This window comes from Thunnus albacares, chromosome 4 (genome assembly GCF_914725855.1).
Source record: "Thunnus albacares chromosome 4, fThuAlb1.1, whole genome shotgun sequence".
In the NCBI taxonomy this organism is placed as follows: Eukaryota; Metazoa; Chordata; class Actinopteri; order Scombriformes; family Scombridae; genus Thunnus; species Thunnus albacares.
In genome coordinates this window covers 33,167,312-33,181,820 of record NC_058109.1, presented here as the reverse complement: position 1 = coordinate 33,181,820, position 14,509 = coordinate 33,167,312, and the positions used below count along the sequence as shown (strand labels likewise).

Genomic DNA, 14,509 nt, shown 5'->3' with positions numbered 1-14,509 from the left:
ATAATGGAAAACAGTGTTTATGACTGCACTAAAATTCTTGTTTAAATAGCTTGTCTGTTGTTTGTGTACATTTTGTTCTGACTCATAATTAAGGTGAGGCGGATTGTAAAAGGAATCAGGTCAAATATAATCTCATTTTTCAAGCCACAACAATTAGTCTAAAACCAAACCTGGAAATGTAAATGCTGCCTCGGATCACATTCACTAACAATATTCTTTCCAGTCCAGGAAGTGTCACTACACAAAAATCACAAAGTGCGTTTTCCAACCACCTGTTTTTATGCGTATTTTCAATGTGCACAATTTGACTGGGAACGCCTGAAATGTGAAGAACGGTCAAAGTAATGAGAAACAGTTCTTACATCTGGCTGAGGTAGAAAAGTTGGCGTATTGATAAAAACAAAATGTGACACAGCGCAATCAAAAACAGACTGAGTGAATAAATCATGACGCACATGAAGCATGTGACTAACATCACTTAAGCTCAAAATAGCGGCAGATGAAAACATCAGATCTGTGTGGAGACTGATAGACATTCCTCAAAAATGACACATGAATATTTCCATGACGTTTTCCACATGGTTTTCCATCATGGTTTCAGTCTTTTAATCATTTCATCTCATTGTGGCCTTTTCCTCTGCCATGGTTTAGAATAAGCACCACTAAATGTTTACCTAATTCCTAATATTCACATAACAGTAATAGATGGAAATGCGCCTTAATTCACATTTTCTTTTGACAATTTTCTGGAAATCTGGTTAAAATATGCGTTTGCATAGGGTTTGCATCTTGCTTTTGTTTAGGTTTAGGTTTCTAAACTAACTGCATTGAAACATTGTGGTTTTGGTTGAATTTTGAAAAATACACCTCATCTCATGCAAGTCAGCATTGATTTTTTCAATTTTAAACCAAGACCACAATCATTCCCCAACTTAAACCAATTGAGTTAGCATGAAAATGATAAAAAAAAAAAAAACCAAACAAACATGGCTTTAGCTGCAACTAGCGGATATTGTAGAAAAACCAATGAATCTTTTAACGTTTTATGTTAGAAGCTTTTGTAACTTTGCAGATTCATTCATTAAAGTTGACAAGTTGACCCAACTCATTGACATTACACATCATTTCTAGGGGGCAGAATTGGTAAAGCAAAGAATGTGTCAGTTTACTGGGGATGCAGCAGTTAGCCTATTTTCAATATTGATTGTCTATTTTGAAAACCTCAATCAATTATTCATTACATGATATCAAGCCATATTTTTACCACTATTTATAGCCAGCAATCACCATTCACTGTTTCACTGTAAGACCTTAAAATCCTCAACTTACAATGATATAAACAGAGAACAGTAGCAAAATCTCACATTTGTGAAGCTGGAACTGGTGAATGTTTTGCATTTTTGACCTCAGCTACATTATATTGCTCCTGTGTGATATGATGCCATGTAAGTGTATATTTGTCTATTGAAGATGTCTCTGCTTGGTGAATCTCAGAGAGCTCCTTGTGTTTCTAATCAGTGCTGCTGTTGTTTTCAGCCACAGTCCGTAGCATCTGGGGAGGTGGACGCGCAGACACATTTGTCTCCAGCTACCCCACTCGCACAGACTGGTCAATTTACTTACCAAGCGGAGCAGAAAATGCAGTGTCTGTCAATGACTCTATTTTTGTCCCTGCTGGATGAGAACCAGTCTCATGCAAGATGTGAAATTTATCACTGCTGTGGGAGTGGCATGTTGTCACAGCAAATGAGCAGCCGGGGGTTGGTGAGGGTTTGGACATTGTAGATGGAGGTAGAAGGGCATGTAGGAGGAGAGCAGGGAGTTTACTGGTGGTTATAGTTGGAGCAGAGCTGTGACACCCTCTGTCCGGCCTGCTGAGGAGCTGGAGCTGGATGTAGGGATTAATACAAGGGCGACAGATCCTGCTGTTTCCACTTTGGAGTCTAGACAGAGTGTGACAGGTGTGTCTGTAACACAAGCCCCTTAAAAGAGCTGTCCGGAGTTGAGTTGTCTCTCTGTAAACTCACTTGGAAAGCACTCAGTCGGAATTATTCAGCTACTCTAGACGCAACAGCTGTTTTCTGAATTCCTTAGTAGCTTTATAACTTTGATCGATAGATTACAGACAAACTGTGAGGGAGCACCAAAAAATCAGTGCAGTAACATGGACACAAATATATTTAACTGAAAACACATCATCTGACCATCAACCATCTGACTTTGGCTAGTTTCACTGCATTTTGATAACTACATAACTCAATCAATATTTTTAGATATTCTTGTCATGCACACAGCCCAGCCTGACTTCCTCAGGTGTGATTCTGCACACACACTTCAAAGGTCATGATGGGAACCTCATGCAAAGACCCAGCAACATATTTAGCAGTGGTGGAATAATAAGACTTGTTTTTTTGTCTTTACAGCTAACATACTAAATAATGTAGCTTATATTTAAAGTCTGCATGTATATCTATCAGCCTGAAAAACAAGTAGCACTAACAAAGACCCACCGTTTTCCTTTCATACTCTACTGTACGCTGTAGTTTGACCTTTCAGGAGATACATTTCTTGGAGAACAACAGCTGGCACAGTGACTTCCTGGAGTCATTTTGTCACCGTATAAGGTTGCCAGGAAACCAGCAGGCAAGCTGCACAGAATTACTCAGCGGATTTATAAACTGTTGTTTATCAAGAAATAGTTCCACCACATAACAGCCCCTAAAACCACAAATTGTTGTTTTTACATGCAGGTTTTTCTACAGATTAAACAAACAAGCTCTCCTGATTTTATTTGATTTTAAATTTTCTTTGAACCATCTTTTATTTCTTTACAAAAGATTTTTTTCTTGTTTTTTGCTACGCTGAATTGGTTTTTATACACTAAATTGTTGTTGGGTTTTTTTTTGACATGATGATTTCATGATTTGTCTTTTTTATTTTGCTTTCTTTGTGAAGCACTTTGTGACATGGATTTTGAAAAGTGCTCTATAAGTAAAGATTCTTATATTTTAACATGTTAATTAATGAACTTTTTGTATGTATTTTTGGACTTTGGGCAAGCAAGGCTAGCTGTTTCCCCCTGTTTCCAGTCTTTATGCTAAGCTAAGCTAATCACCTGCTGGCTCCAGCTGAGCTATTATTTAAATATTAAGTATTGCCATAGGTGGTCTCAAAAAATAGACTTTTGCAGGCAGCAGTGGATGCTGCTAGTCCCTGACTCAAAAATAAATACCATGACGGAAGCTGAAATTACAACATTTACTCACATGGTGAGGTATGGAAGCGAGCCCTTAGCACGCTGCCACTTATTGTGTCAAGTGCCCAACCACTACCATTGGCAGATGTGAAGTTTACTGAGTGGTACACCAATTGAACAATAATTTAGGTGAACCATGAAAGCAAAATGTGGTTTTATCTTCCTTTTTCAGTATGAATACTGGGCCTCATGTAATCTCTGGTCATTGCAGTTCAAACTGTTTTCCAGTGGTTATCTGCCATTGCCGTTTTGGAGACACTGCCCATTTCTGTGACAATTGCTGTGAGTCCACATATCATTTTATATTTGTCACAGAGCCATGGTATGTTGACGCCTGCCTCCCCGTAAGCATATGGCACAGTTTCAGACTTAACTGCGAGGTAAAAATACATCACGTGTCTCCTGACTACTGTACAGTCTGCCTATCCACTGTCAAGATAGAGATGAGAGGCACAAAAATAACCCAAGGTCTGATCAAAGGCAGCTGCCTCAAACTATCCTGCTCTGCATTCAAACAGATGTAGTGGGTGTTAACTGCTGTAGTTTCACCTTAAGCTTCATGTTCATGATTAATACCAAAGGGAGGTAGTTTGCTTAGATATTGTTGGAATGGGTTGAATGTGTAAATTAATGCCTACTTTAACCTAAACTCTGATTTGACTGGGCCATGGTTCAAGACTGCTGAGAAAGGCTTAGAAAATGTAGTAATCTCAGGCCTTATTCCGGTTGGTGCAACCCATTTTTTTCAGCTTGGGGGTTGTGAAAAGATGAAATTTTCTGGCCCTGGTCGAGCTGTCCTTTGAGCTTTATGGTTAGTTTTGTCCACAGTTGCACTTCCAGAATGGAGGGTCAGGAAAATTTGGTTCACATTTGTCCTCCCTTTGTAATTAGCTATTATGAACTCTACTTTCTCACTCGTTCTGTCTTTTGCACTTTACATGAACCTTCACCATATGGGAGGCATTTTGCTCCTTTTTATTGAGCTCTGTAATAGCCCATAAGAGAGGCATTCAGCACCAACTCCCTACTCACTCATACTTATTATATACTGTAATTAGGATTATTTTCCACACTATCCAGCATCATTAGAAATTGCTTTTCTTGAGGCACTGAAGATGTATGTGCTTCACTAGAGGCTCCAGTATAGAATCAGACATCTTGAGGGCCTTCCAGTGATGGCAGCTCTCTACCCAAACCACCCTTATTAATGTAACTGTGTTATCACAGAACTTTATGCCACATGGTTGCCTTGGTTCGATAACATCTTTGGTCAACTTGATACACGCCCGTTGTTTGGGTAATGATGTCATTAGACGGAAATAGATAGGCCCCTCACTGCTTCACTTTTTAGGTTGAGGCAGGGGAATAGGAGTGGTAGGAAATCACCCTAAACACCAGCACAGACATGGGTGGAGATGTGAGTCAAACATTCCCTATTAGTTTGGATGTTTGTTTAAAGGATAGTCCGGCGCTTCAACTGGCCAAGCAGCTGCAGCTTGTTCTGCATCATCTGTTGGGAGACCTGAAGACTGTGACAGTGATAGTATCTTGTTAAGCACTCCTTTTTAGGCCTTTGATCAGTAGTTGTAAGCTCAGTAAAGTGGTGATTGTCAGACACTGCATATGTATGTCATATGAAGCTGAAGGTTGACAGCTGAACAACAGTACCTCCACAGTCACAGCATCTAAAATGGTATATCCAGGGGTTTCCCCAGGCTTCATCCTTGCCGCCCAGATCCTCTTGCTATTAATAAAGCTGGTCTGACGCTACCAACAGAGCTCTCCCATTTTTACTCCTTACTCGTTGTCCCTTCCTGTTTAAGACCCTCCTCATCTGTGGGGCACCAGTGCTCCCGCTGCCACACGACCCAGTTTCCTCTGGAGGAATTCCCTCCCTCTTCCTGCAAAACGCCCCTCCTCACAAGACTCTGAAGGAAGGCCAGAGCTAGAGAGGTGTCAGAGAGTGAAGCTTTCTCTGAACGCTGTGTGGTTAGGCTGCAAAACAACATTAAGCCCATGGATGGAGTAACAGGGAGCAGGGTGGTGATGGGTCTGGTGTAGGTGCTCAAAGGGCAACATGTGGTGTCTGCAGTGTGCCTCTGACAGGACTCAGTCCTTACTGGAGCTGGAATCAGACAGCTGGTAAGCCCAATTTTCAGTGTGTTCATACTGGTGCTATACGTACAAGTTGACACTTTTAATAGTTGCTTGATATGTACTTAGTCTCTGATTTGGCTCTGAATTTGTCTCATGATGCAGGTTGTACATTTAAGTTATGGTCTGTCCTGTAGTCAGGGACTGCTGCCAGACTTAATTGAGAAAGCATTTATTAATGTCCAGCGAAACTGCTGTTAGTGCTTATTGGATGAATTTCCTTTAATGCGGTGGTTTTTGTGCCAGAGTAGTTGCTGATAAAATTCACAGGAGTCCACTTTGTATAAATAAAGTGTGCTTTATTTGTGATTCAGTAAAGGATCCTCCTTCATCGATGAGCCAGTTGCTGATTTTCCCGCTGTGTGCCAAGCAAGTGAATGCAGCTGAATCAACATTTTACTGCTCTGCGTTCAGTGCCCTCTAACTTATTTTTAATCAACTTAATTAGATCCAAAGAGTTACTCATTCGTGAAAACCACGCGAGACAGTCAGTGTGAATACACTGTGAAACAAAGAAAACCAGAAGAGTCAGGTTTTGTGTGTGTGTGAGTGGCAGGTCAGAGTAATTAATTCATCAGTAGAGTGACACAGTGAGAGGAGGCTCCACTTGAAGAAGCCACTCAGCAGCGGAGGGAGGGCATCTCCAGGGGATGTGTTGACACCAGAGTTGTCCTCACGTCACCTGCCCCCCCTCCGCTGGATCCAACGAGCCACCTTCCACCACAAGCACATCGTTAAAATTCTATCAGCCGGCAATTTATGCACTGTCATGGGATGCCGTGGTACCTTGTGGGTTTTTGAATTGAATATTGTAGCCTAACATAAGAGGGAAAGTGAAGTGCACACCTTTTTTATATGAGAGTAATCATTATTAAAATGTGCTGACACAGGTGTAGAAATTTTAAAATCACATCTGACACTGACAGAAAGAGGTGACTATATGAAATTTGAAAAAGGGGCAATCCACCAATTTTATATATCAAAGTTAATTTACCAGTCACAAGGTAAAAAAAACAGTTGTGTAATGTTGAGATTTGTCAAGTCTGACAAAATCACTCAAGTGGCATCACTTGGCTTGGAGACTAAAATTATTAACAGGAAGTCTGTGTTACAAACCAGTGGGAGGGTCTATTGAAAGACACTATTGGGTTGCATGGTGGGAAGTATATGTCTAGGGTTTTGGCAGTTTGACCCATACTATAAAAGTAAGGATATCTGTCTCCCAGTGCTTCCCTACTTCCTTAGTGATTTATAACCCTACTAGCCATTGGTTTGGAGACCAAACAACTAATCAGAAGTTTCCTGTTTGTGGCACACTGCATGCAGGCAAACTTGAAAACATACAGAGTGGAAGAGTCCAAAGTGTCCAAAGGTTTAAAAGCACATAGCAGGGAATTAGAAAGGCTATTATTTTAGATTTACATTTATCTTCAAGAAAATGTAAATAGCCTACGTGCTTACAAAAATTCTTTTCTGAGCTCAATTATCCCGCCTACTTAGTATTGAGACACAATATAATCCACCAAGTCCACCAAGTTTGTGGAATTTGAATATTCAGTAGCTAGATTGCAGAAAGCCTGTCAGATGACAAGTATATCATCCTATTTTGGAATATAGTAGCACAAGATTACATTGGTGATTACAGCTTTGTCTGAACGAAGAGCTCGTCACTGTTGTACAGTTTGAATTGTGCTTTAAAGGTGTACTATGAAGGATTTTCCTAAAAAAACTGCATAGACTCATACAAAAATAATCCCTCTCAATCATCACTTATGACTCATTAGAAGTGTGTGGCAACGTGTTTATCTACAGAGACCCTGCCCTCTGCCTGTATTTTATTTCCTTTTATTATTATTATTATTTTACTGTGTTCGGGATATTTCTGGGCGTCAACCTTTGGGCAGTGGGTGTGTAGCTCCCAGCCAATAACAGCGCGCAGGGTGTGAGGTCAGGACTCACAGCATAGTAACAGATGCAGAGTGTTCTAGAACATAACCACTGTGAAACAATCAGAAAAAAACATTTTATTACTCTGATTCACAGCTTCGTTCTCGCCAGCACCGTATGCTCTCTTCATTCACTCTCTACCTCACTCGACCAACTCTCTCTCTCTCTCTCTCTCGCTCGTTTGCTCGTTGGGCTGGGGAGGCCAACCTTGAATGCTGTGTGTCTACAAACACCAATGACAATTCCTGCGTAGTATACCTTTAATTTTGTCACTTTATTTTGAAAAGGGAGAATTTCCTTCCACTGACCAGCACCAGAATGTAATTTTGGCAAACAGGCTCAATCTATAGGATCTTATTTAGCAGTCACTACAGAATATTTTGAAATGATAAAATCTTTTTACAAAAACATTTTGTCCTGATGCATTTTTTTCAGTGAGAAGGAAATGAGGAAGTTATTGCCATCTTATTTCTTAAATAAAAAAATATGGACTATTTGCTGGTGTGGAAGACAGATCTCTAAAAAGAGTTCCTGGTAAGCAGTTTGGGGAAATGTCTGTCCATTGTCTGTGTCTTCACATAGAAATCTTCAGTAGAAGCCTTTGTGGTGTTCTGTTTCTGACTGTGTCAAGAGATACCAGCTTTCTTGCTTTCTAATATTATGCTGACATTTCGTTACATCTATCCATCTGAGGACGAATCCTTGTTGGTTCAGAATGAGGTTCTCGCTGTCTTGACATATTCAAGGAACCACCGTCTCTCATTCCTTCTCCTTTGCCCTTTTTATCCATTTTGCCTCTGCTTTAATATGGGATTTTTGAGGGAAGGATATTAATTTTAATGAGGCTGGATGAATGCTTGGCACAGACTGTAGAAGTCTCTCGGTTGGTTGACAGGTCCGACCGAAATCACCTCTCTCCCTTTCTCTATGCAGTCTGAGGGAATTGGATCAGTAGCGCTCTGACTGCCGGGATGACTCATCCTCTGTGTCAGAGGAAGAAGAGTGGATTCAGACATATTGAAATTAAAAGTGACTTTTATATTTTTCAGTGAAAAGTTGTCCTCAACCACCATTGTTAGTGTTTTAGTGAAGCTTGTTTGTCTGTTGTTTAACCTTATTGTGTAAGTAGGAAGAGAGTAATGCAACATAACCAACTAACTGAAGACATAAACATGCCTGGAGTGCTATCGTGCCTTCAGTCTGAATTCCTAAAGGCGTCTGTTGACTCTTGCTTCGAGCTGAGTGCTAGCATGCTAAGCCTCTCTTCCATCTAAACAAATGGATATTTCCAATTAGACATCCTCTGCAGGAGCAGACATATTACAACCCACCCTTCAGTCTAATTAAAGGACTCTCTTTTTCTGATTAGATATGTTCCTTTTAGAATTAAAATGTGTTGAAGATGCATGGAGAGGAGAGTGAAAATGCAGAGTGCATAATTAGCACCAAGTGTCCTGCTGAGAGAGAGGACACTTTCTCTAATGAGAGATGTTATCCCATAACAGAGGACCCACAGTCTACCTCACTTTATGTGACTTGGCTGAAAGGCATCAAGTCATCCAAAATAAAAGAAAAAATATGTTGTTTGTCCTGGACTTGCAAAATAATCCAAATGAGTCTACTGGCAGGATAACACCATTTGTCAGTACCTTCCAAATCCAATATAAAATGATCCATTTGACAATTTTTTTGCCAGAAAATAGTAGAAAAACTGTTTTGTTAATGGTTAAAAGAAACCAACATTGACTGTTGTTAGGAAATGGAGATGAACAGCAGTCTCCAGAGTACAAGTAACACACTTCATACATTAAGTATGAAGCTGAGGTTAGGGTGTGGTTAGCCTAGCTTAGCATAAAGACTGGAAACAGCTAGCCTAGCTCTCTCCAGCCTTCAAAAATCTGCTTACCCTCACCTCTAATGCTCACGAATGAACATGTTGTTTCTTGTATGTTTAATTGGAACACCAAATAAAAAGCACAAAAGTACAATTTGTGGTTTTAGCAGGAGTTAAGTGCTGGAACTATTTCTTAGCCAGCAGCAGCCAGGTGCAGCTGAGCTAATCGCCTCCTAGAAAGAAAGGGGATAAGCATATTCCCCAAATGATATAGATTAAACATTAACTGGTTGAAGTGCCTCTTGTTTGTACTGCATTTCACCTTGCATGCATTTACTGCTGTGAGCCTTTTCTGGACATGAAATCTCTTTCCTATTAAGGTTTTATTTTAGCCTTTGTTATCTAACCTTGACACGTTCTCCCACAGAGGTTTGGGTATTTGACAAGGTTATGCAGTGATAGATGTCTCTAGATGGATGTCCTTGTTCTGAGTCTTTCCACTTCATCCATCAATTGATGACAAACTAAACACAATGATATTGATCATATTTTGTTAAAAAGTTGCAGAAAAGCTCACATTTCAGCCATGGAGTCTTACTGGCAAGGTGAAGTTCAGGAAATCATCTGTCGTTTTTAAAGTCTGGGTCGTGACGTAACTACGTCACTCCTGGCTATGTTTGATGGATTGAAGACATTTTTTTCTCTCCGAGTGACTGGCTGTGCTGTTGATACAAGGTCAGATGCTACACAGGCAACAATAAGCCCTGTAACGTGAATTTTCTTCTGTTTTTTTGCTCTCTGATGGTGGCATTGTAAACCACTGCTGTGTGCAACTAATCGATGAAGGCTGTACAATATGCTTTACTCACTCTCTATAGAAAGCATGTGCCAGATAATGTCTAGTGTCCTACTCTGGAGTTAGGTGTTGATTTATCTAAATCCTCCTGCCAAATACGTTTTTAGGGTGGTGTCAGGATGGGTTTGCAGCTTTTTTTAGTGCAACTCGTAGCAGCTTAATCAATAAGTTGATCATCTGGAATGAAACTGTTGTAACTGATTAATTGACAATTAATTAATTAGTTGTTTAAATGTACCTTGTCGATTTTTCTTTTTCTTTTTTTTTTTTTGTGAACAATGTTGTTTACATCCACTGTTTCTCCCAAAACCCATTGTGCATATCCTTTAGGCTCATTCATATTTTAAATGCATTTCCTACCTCAAAAAAACATTTGCAGAGCCGATTTTTGTAAAATTGTTAACATTAATGTCAGCATACTACCAGTCCTCTTCTTGTCTCCCTTTTCGTAGCAAATTGCTACATTTCTCGGCATGTTACTGCCACCAACTGTTGATCATTTGAATTGTGGGAAACCAGGACTGTGCAGGACTGTGTATTGTGTCACCTGGGCGTTCTTGTGCATGTGCACAAAATGCTAACAAAACAAGGATCTTATCTTAAAAAACATTGCTCCATAGCACTACTAGTGGTCACAAGCTCTCGGAGGTACCTTTAAGTGTTTTACCAAGGAAAAATGTCAAACATTCTCTGGACCCAGCTCCTCAAATGTTAGTATTTGCTGTTGTTTTTAATTAAAATGTCAGTGGCATCCAGCTCTGCCTCAGTACAAAGAAATAAGCTTAAATTCTTAAAATCAAGGCATCTGTCACTGAGGGACAGCTTTTTAATTCACAAATTCAAAAAGCAGTCAGATCAGGTTGCTGTCTTGTCCTCCCAGTAAAAAACAGCTGTCTCCCACGTACCAAAGCTCAGTGCACTTAAGCTTGCCTGGCTAATCACAACAGTCTGAGAGGTGTGGAGTAAGCGAACAGATCTGTGGCTGACATTTAACTGCTGCAGTCAGCTGTGGCATGGTCGGTCATTGCTCAACACCGCCAGGGTTTATCTAATAAGCCAGGTTGTTGTTTGTGCTGGTGTGAGTAGACAAAGATCTTTATTGATCTTAATATTCAAGGCGTTGCACCACATGATTAAATCACTATTGACATTGTGTGGCTTTGTTTTTACAGAGAGAGGTTTAGCTCTTGATAATGTCGTAGTGATCTCAGAGCTTTATGTTCTTTGATATTTATTATTTATTCACAAACATTTAATTTTTCATATTCAACATTAGTGGTACAGTCTTACAGCTGCTTAGGGTGCATTGAGGTATTTTCTGCCTTGTGAAGACAATGTGTAAAGGCAACAGTCAGCACTCTGACTGCTGCTATAAATTCTCTCACTCGTATTTATACTCAGCCAGCAGTATCAAAGTTCACTCTGTCCATTTGTCACGTGCTTCTTGCTGAAACACAAAGCAGTGCATACCCGCAGGAAAATGACTCAGCAGACTAACTAACAGTGTGCTGTGTGTGTGTGTGTGTGTTGCAGTGTGGAAGGTGATGCTCCAGGCAGCGAGGTGGGCGCCTCTGTGGACCCCAGCAGCGGCTACAGTTGCGTCCCAGTGACCCACAGTGGTGGGCTCGGCCCCAGCCACCTGGACAACCAGTTCTACGGTCACATCTTGCTGCCCGGCCACCCGCGGCCCCGCCGACCTAAGCTCCAGCACTCCCAGTCTATCCTCCGCAAGCAGGCAGAGGAGGAGGCCATCAAGCGGTCCCGCTCGCTGTCAGAGAGCTATGAGCTCTCATCAGACCTACAGGACAAGCAGGTGAGGGGGAGGGACACAAAGACAGGGACAACTTTCATTTGTATGCTTACTATAGGGCTGGATAACATAGTTGAAACAATATCACAATATTAATAAGAAAACATAGTGTTTAAAATCACATGTAAAGTTGATGTTCAGTGTATTATACAAAAGTAAAACCTTCAATACCACTTTATTTAAATTTTCAATTTTTTTTGGAATCATTAAAGCTGTGCTAATCAATATTTTTATTTGAACAAATAACCATATGTAACATGAAAGGTGACACTTGTAGAGAATTATCATCCAACGGTGTTTTTTCCCCTCAGCTCTACAGTGTATGGGGCGTTTAGGTCATTGTTTTGGTTTTACAGCTCACAACTTAATGGTTTCATTCAGTCTCAGCACTCTTATCAACCCTGTTTCCAGCCGCGGCAGGCAGCTGTTTTCAGCAAAAAAAAGCTTTAATAAAGCCTCTGTACACCACCTTTCCATCACCAAACAGCAGAGAGACAAAGTTAACAACTAGCTGGTGAACATAGTGAGCATTTAACAGCTAAAGAGCCAGATGTTTTTCTCAAGAGTTGTTAAAGACCAAAACAGAGCCAAAAGGAGAGTCAGACAGTGTGTGCTGAGTCATACACGGCAGCAAATGAATGTTATTTTTGCCCTGTGTGTGCTGGATGTGTAAATACACAACATTTTGCTAACACATTAGCTATAACATCTTTGTATGGTAATAATACATCAATGCTGTGTTTACAGCTTGTTCCTCAAATAAATCAATTAATGCAGCTTTAATTTTGACAACAGAATTGGGTAAAACATTAACACGGTATGATCACCACTGAACGTCCATAAAGGACAATATTGATTTATCGGCCTGTTCTGACCTAATACACTCTGCAGTGGCTACATTGGAGATTCAAGGAACTGAGTGTCTCAACAGAACAGTAGACAGGGTTTTATTGCTCTCTGGATCACTTTGCCGCCAATCATTTTTGGTTGTTGTACTGTACTGTTTATCATATGCTAACTGTTATCTATCTAGTAGCAAGGAGTCATGGACAAACAAAGGAATTTGGCCACACAAAATCTAGTGATAACTAAATTCAAGGGTAGCTACCCAAACCAGGATATCACAAGACAAATAGACAGTGTTTGTTCTGACCAACAGTGGCATGTGCTAAGGTGAAATGGTGCAAAAGATTTTCAAACTGCTCTACTGACCGATGCAACCCTTGCATTAAATAATTACAACAAGGAAAAGACCACTATTGTGAGCCATGTAGTGTCTTGCATGCATGCATGTCCTGACAAATACATATAATAGCAAACAAACAATTCTTTGTTTAAGTGCTAATACTTTGCTGTTGGACAGAGAGCTGTGTTAAAAGCATCAGAGTAAACATCAGCTGAACTGCAGATGAGGCTCTTGTGGACAAGAGGCAATAAGATAGAGGCAAAAACACCAAGCATGTTTGGTCAGTCTGGTTTCAAATCTTAGTGAGTCCAAGTGTGCTTCAAATATTTATTGTGTTTCCCATTTCCTAAGAAGTACAGTCCTTTTAAGAATTTGTTTGGCTTGGTTTGAAGAGGTTTTTCTCGTTTGTTGACTGCAAATCCCTCTTGAATTCAGTGGACCGATGTTTATGATAAAATCAGTTGCTTTACTAAATTTGTGTACTTGGCAAGGATATGAATACATTTTTTTGTGAGATAAACTGAACTGAATCAGATTAGACCCCAATTTCAGCTATATCCATGTTATGGGACTGACCCACAGTTAGACCAGATCAAGAGTGGGTTCAGACATCAGATCAAAGGTATCTTCCTCTTTCTTTCCCAGTTATATATTTATTTTCTATAGTAGCTGCAAAGTAAGGAAAAGCAGCACTGGCAATAGCATGATGCTCCACCAAATAATCAAAAGGCACTGAGTCAACACTTCCCAGCTCACAATCCAAACAAATCTGCCTCAAAAAACGCAATTTCTCCTGTGTTGATTATGTCACACCGAATGATCAGAGCTGATAGAGTCATCTCTCATCCATCTGGATATTATTTGGGACCAGCAGCAATACAACATGACCCTACATGACATGATTTAGAGTGAATTTAATTTGTCAAAATGTAACAAAATGCCTTTCTGATTGATCTATTAGCAATAAACAATATAAAACGTCATAAAACAGTCAGTGGTTATCATATCAGCTGTTACTATAAGCTGCTGTCTGGTAAAATCTCTTCATGCCAGTCAAATACAAATCACAAAGTACAGTCTGGTTAGGACTTGTGGCTGTGTCAGCTGCATTAGTGGTTGAAGTACACTGGCCCTCTTGTTAGGTAGTGACAGTTGTAGCCTGTTGGAGTGAGACTCATTGTCATGGTCCATGTTCCTTTTGGCGAGCCACCGTGGCCCATACATGGGGTGGGGAAACATGATTAGTGTCATTCTACACCATGACTCCATACATGGAGAACTGGGTCAATGTGTAAAAGGCACAGGACATAGAGCACAGGGAGCTAATGTACTGTAATACAGCACTGGACATTATCTTAATTAGAGGCACATCACTTTAGTTTAATGATCTATTTCTCAGTCGTTTCAGTTAAGCGTACACGTGTAATAAACACCTGACTGATTCCTTTCAAATATGTTCATTTTCA

The 14,509-nt window shown here is 40.2% G+C and overlaps 1 protein-coding gene across 4 annotated transcripts in view; it reads left to right on the top strand.

The window, feature by feature from the left end:
* iqsec1b (IQ motif and Sec7 domain ArfGEF 1b) overlaps positions 1-14,509 on the top strand; it is a 200,490-nt gene that overhangs the window by 166,709 nt on the left and 19,272 nt on the right. For 3 of the 4 annotated variants that reach the window (XM_044349045.1, XM_044349046.1, XM_044349048.1), the window contains exon 2: positions 11,581-11,860. In XM_044349045.1, coding sequence (XP_044204980.1) covers positions 11,581-11,860 — 280 coding nt within the window. Of the gene's footprint in view, positions 1-5,226; positions 5,399-11,580; positions 11,861-14,509 lie in introns of those variants that run through there. The other variant, XM_044349047.1, reaches the window with a different exon arrangement.